This window comes from Rutidosis leptorrhynchoides, chromosome 6 (assembly GCF_046630445.1).
Source record: "Rutidosis leptorrhynchoides isolate AG116_Rl617_1_P2 chromosome 6, CSIRO_AGI_Rlap_v1, whole genome shotgun sequence".
NCBI lineage: Eukaryota > Viridiplantae > Streptophyta > Magnoliopsida > Asterales > Asteraceae > Rutidosis > Rutidosis leptorrhynchoides.
Genome location: NC_092338.1, coordinates 252,130,151 through 252,135,044, shown reverse-complemented (window position 1 = coordinate 252,135,044; position 4,894 = coordinate 252,130,151). Strand labels below are relative to the sequence as shown.

Below are 4,894 nucleotides of genomic sequence, written 5' to 3'. Positions count from 1 at the left end.
ATACGGTAGCTAATCAACAACTCTATTGGATTGGCCAAGTATATAATAATATAATGATATCAAGGATTACGCAAAATTCAACTTATTCATACCCTTAACTTATAAAATATAAAATAAATAAATAAATAAATAAATAAATAAAAACCAATTTAAATTGCATGAGACTACTCTGACACTTATCAAACAGTCACATTGTGCCACATCAACGCCATCTCAATGCTTTCCTTCCTATCACTAACTCATCATTTTACGTTAGTATTCATGACAAACCCCTTTACTATAGAATTGACCCTCCTAAATTAATTAATTAATACAACGTATAATTTTTAGAACACATGGTACAAACAAATAGAGCAACAAGTCCGTCCTTCAATATATCAAGCACTAATAGATACAACCACGGTCTTAGTCTCTTAGAAGGAAGCTCCAAAGAAGCTTGCTAATATCATTGTCTTCAACGGCTAGGCTTTGGCTCTCTCAAGGGTGCTGCCGTTACTACCGGTCTGAAAAGGGTGAAGATTACAATTCGTTTAATTTTGGAATAAATTATAAACGGAATGGTTTTATGGTTGGTCCTATCAACTACAGCCCATTAGCAATTTCTCTTAACTCAACAAAGTGGTGCCAATTTCGAGACTGACCTGGGCCTTATCATATAGCAGCTCTAATTATCATGTGTCGGCTAATTGTTAAAGAACTAGAAAAGAATTCGACCGCGCGTTCCTGAAGTTGTATTCAACGTGCGGTCGAATTTGGATATATGTTGTTTGGTACATAATATATCTAGTAGGTTGGGTTGTTGTTGGACACGTATGTATATGTATGAAATACAGCCCGACATATTTAGTGTTTTTTTAACGATGTCCGTTTCGCGTATAGTTAGTTTCGTTGTGTTCGTAAAATTATTTCGAGTTGAACGGTGGTCTCCGAAAAATTTAACTCGCACCGAGCGAGAATATAGGGCCCGTTATTTAGTGTTTTTTAACGATGTCCGTTTCGCGTATAGTTAGTCGCGTTGTGTTCATCAGATTTTTTCGAGTTGAACGGTGATCTCAGAAAAATTTAACTCGCACCGAGCGAGAAGATCGGGCCCGTCAAAAGGAATTAGTTTATTTTATTTTAATAAAATTATATAATTACGTTTTCTACCCCCGAAAAGTGAAAATTCGAGGGGTCGTTGTGTAAAGTAAGCCGAAATTGAGGAACCGGTTGTAGTGTGAACGCAAACTCAATACGACAATTAGATGTAACTGGAACGACGAATCTGACCACGCATTTTAGTAGATAGGTAGATAGATAGGGATAATAATTTACTAAAATTAGTTATATGATTCGTTATTATTTATTTTATTTTTAGTTTTAAATTAATTAAATTGCAACTCACACTTTCAATAGGAACCCATTAACTCAAGATTAAAAATAGAAAGTTACATCGATAATACTAGGCGAATGACACTTTGGTGTAATTATAGGATTTATACCTTTCTGAAACCACATACTCACATTGTCTAACGATGATTGAAGCTATCAGTGTGCCACACACGAGCCCATAGAAAGGATAGAAAGGATTTAGTGTACAATATTATACATTGATCATATACAAAGGCAATATGAATGGCCAAGTTATTGAAACCTATATTTGTTGCCTATTCAAGTATCAGGAATTCAGGATACAATATTAGATGCATCCTTCTATTCTTTTAGGGAGCTAAATATCAATTTTTAACCGGTTAAAAAACACTATCAAGGACCATGGTCGCATCGTTGTACCCAGTGCCGCTGCAGTTAACCACTACTTTGGTCCCATGAGGCAGAGTTGGGCAAAGCTTCTCAAGATACGCGAAAGCATGAGCAGCCTCCAACGCTGGAATTATCCCTTCAAGACGACACAATCTTTTGTATGCTGCAATTAGTGATTTCAATAAAACAATAATCAACTTGAGTAGATGATTGTTTAACATGTTATAATATGTTACTCTTTCTATAAGTGTTGACTTTTGACTTCTGAATGTTTTTATTTTTCAAGTTTGACTTTTAATATTTTTTATTAATTTGTGTTATATGATGAGAGTTATATTAATAAAAACACATTTGAAACTTAATTTATGATCATATAATACAAATAAAAATAATTATGATCAAAGTTTATCTTAAAAGAGTCAAAATAGAACAATTATTAGGTGGTGATTACTTAATTGTTTCTTACCATCAAGAGCTTCTTGATCAGTAACAGAGTAACAGTCAATTCTGCCAGTTTCTTTTAGGAAACTTAGCTCAGGGCTTACTCCTGGACACTCCAATCTAGAGTAAAAACAGGGTCAAAATCAATTGTTCTTAATAGTTGAGCAAAGATTTGGTTTAAAATGTTTAAAAAAGTACTCACCCACTAGCTACAGATTGTGCTCTTGTGACTTGACCATCTTTATCTTGTAACAAATAACACATAGCTCCATGATACACACCAACTTCACCTTTTACAAGAGTTGCAGAGTGCAATTCGTTGTTATTTCCAACTCCACCACCTTCGACTCCAATCATTCGTACGTTTTTGTCGTCTACAAATGCATGAAACAGACCTAATGCGTTGCAACCGGTGCCTACACAAGCAACCAACACATCTGGATTTCCACCCCATTTCTCCATTGCTTGCTTCCTTGTTTCTTTTCCTACTACCGAATTGAACTCGCGAACCATGGTTGGGATTGGGTGTGGGCCAACAGCCGTTCCAGATAGGTAGTAATCAGTTTCTAGGTTTGTTATCCATGCCCTCATTGATGCTGAGGCTGCATCTTGAAAACTTCCTTCAACAGACTTAACCTATATGTATGATACAGTTGCTCATTATTAATTTCTGAAGTTTGATCCTAAAATAAGGGCTTTATGTAGTACTAAGGAGTACTTAGAATTCATTTCAAACATCTAACACTACATATTATAGTCATTCTTCAATATATTCACATTTCCCCATCCCTAAGTGTTCAGTTTTGATTTTAAAAGTTTTTTTCAACTTTGATTTAAACTTCTTTTTTTTTTTTTTTCTTTTTTTTCTTTTTGTGTTAGATAACATTTGTTGAAAGTTATATGAATTGCTGCGTTTTAATCGTGTTTTCATTTGTATAATATTTATCGAGTATTATATAACACAAACTTATATATTTTGAGTCAAAGTTGAAAAATAAAAACTTTTAAAAATGAAAATGAGAGTTATTTTGAAATGAGTAAAATATTATATTTGATGAAAGTGATTTGAATGGAATTTGAGTTTAAATGTGTTTTAAATTGTATAACTTTCTACAATTAGACTTTCAAAACAGTATACTTTTAATGGGATTTGACTAGAGAACAAGAAGGCACCTGAGCTCCAAGGAGCTCCATGAGTTGCACATTGGAGGGTTTTCGCAACATGTCATTAGTACTAATGAAAATAATACAATCTAGCGAATATTTGGCGCAAACAGCAGCTGCTGCAACACCATGGTGGCCGGCACTTGTTACTGTTACAACGCTTTGTTTGCCCATGTGTTTAGCCAAAAGCACTTGTGCAACAACATTATTCATTTTATATGATCCACCATGACAGAGGTCCTCTCTTTTAAGATATATTTCAGGCCCTTTTCCGTTCGTGTTCTTGTAATAATTTGTGAGCTTTTTTGCATAATAAAGAGGAGTTTCGCGTCCTACATAATCCCTCAGTGCAGTTTCTAGCTCTGTCTGTAAATATAATAGTTTTCATACTTCTTTATGAATTTATATCCAAGCATATATTAATGCATAAACAGGAAGCTAATAATTAAAACAAGGTATATTGTTATGCCAACACTAATCTAAATCACTTGATGCATTTTCTTAATACTAGTTACGTAGTAATTAACTAACTTTAGCATGCATACAATATCATTATTAGGATGCAAAAGACTTAACAACAAACCTGAAACTTATGATCATGCATTATAGAGTTAAATTTAGCTTCAAGTTCTTCCAACGGAGCGATCAAGGTTTCAGCAACAAACTTCCCTCCAAATTTTCCAAATTTCCCAGCAATGGGAGTTTTCACCTCTTTGGCAACACTAGTAGTACTCAATATTGTCTTTAGGTTAGTACAAGTATTACTTTTCAAATTTAGGTTTGTGTGCAAATTTATTGACTCAAGATTTGCAGGTACCATCTTGTCTAAACAAGGAGGGGTAACAGTTTGCAATTTGCATGCCATTTTTCAGAAACAATCAAATATTTTATTGAAGTTTTGTGATGTTTAATATGAGAATTGAATAAAAGCTAATGGTTAAAGGTGTATAATATATATATATATATATATATATATATATATATATATATATATATATATATATATATACTAGTAAAATGACCCGTGAATTCACGGGTTTGTTTAAACGAAATAATTTAATAACATGTTTTAGGTATTAAGTGAATGTAAATGCTAAATTCATTTATTTTAATAACCCGTTTGACTAAGAATCTTGTCGTTGTTTTTACAAATATATAGAGACATGTATTTTCGCATACATATGTAACGTAATTAATTTCGTAAAAAGAATCCATATTTGAAGATTAATAATATAATAAATATAATTATAATTATTATATTAAAAGTAAATAATAATAAAGTTCGCTCAAAGTTGAGTATTTATATTTTTAATAATAATAATAATAATAATAATAATAATAATAATAATAATAATTAGTAATAATAAATGCCTTTTTTATTTTTTTAGAAAATTAAAATTACATTTCAGGAGAGATTAGTATTTTCTTTTATAAAAGATTTCATATTATTTTTTTAATTAAATTAATATATAACTAGTTGTGGAGCCCTCGCTTTGCGCCTGGGCTCCGTTTTGAATGCGAGTTAAAAAAAAGTCTTGATCTATTTTGT

General features: G+C 32.1%; 1 protein-coding gene across 1 annotated transcript; it reads right to left on the bottom strand.

Moving 5' to 3' along the window:
- Nucleotides 1–1,562: 1,562 nt before the first annotated feature.
- On the bottom strand, nt 1,563–4,245 carry LOC139854541 (tryptophan synthase beta chain 1-like). The gene is made up of 5 exons (XM_071843841.1): nt 3,929–4,245; nt 3,355–3,711; nt 2,384–2,817; nt 2,207–2,301; nt 1,563–1,903 (listed from the first exon to the last, which is right to left on the bottom strand). Exons 1-5 carry the CDS (start codon nt 4,208–4,210, stop codon nt 1,731–1,733), a joined length of 1,341 nt encoding a protein of 446 aa, XP_071699942.1. The 5' UTR covers nt 4,211–4,245; the 3' UTR covers nt 1,563–1,730.
- Nucleotides 4,246–4,894: the final 649 nt, after the last annotated feature.

What these genes read in the sequence shown, in the direction of transcription:
- LOC139854541 (XM_071843841.1), bottom strand. Translation starts at nt 4,210, where the DNA reads ATGGCATGCAAATTGCAAACTGTTACCCCTCCTTGTTTAGACAAGATG. An exon ending in TGGAGCTCCTTGGAGCTCAG is followed by an intron (nt 2,818 to 3,354) that starts GTGCCTTCTTGT and finishes TCATACATATAG; the next exon opens with GTTAAGTCTGTTGAAGGAAG. An exon ending in GCACAATCTGTAGCTAGTGG is followed by an intron (nt 2,302 to 2,383) that starts GTGAGTACTTTT and finishes TTTTTACTCTAG; the next exon opens with ATTGGAGTGTCCAGGAGTAA.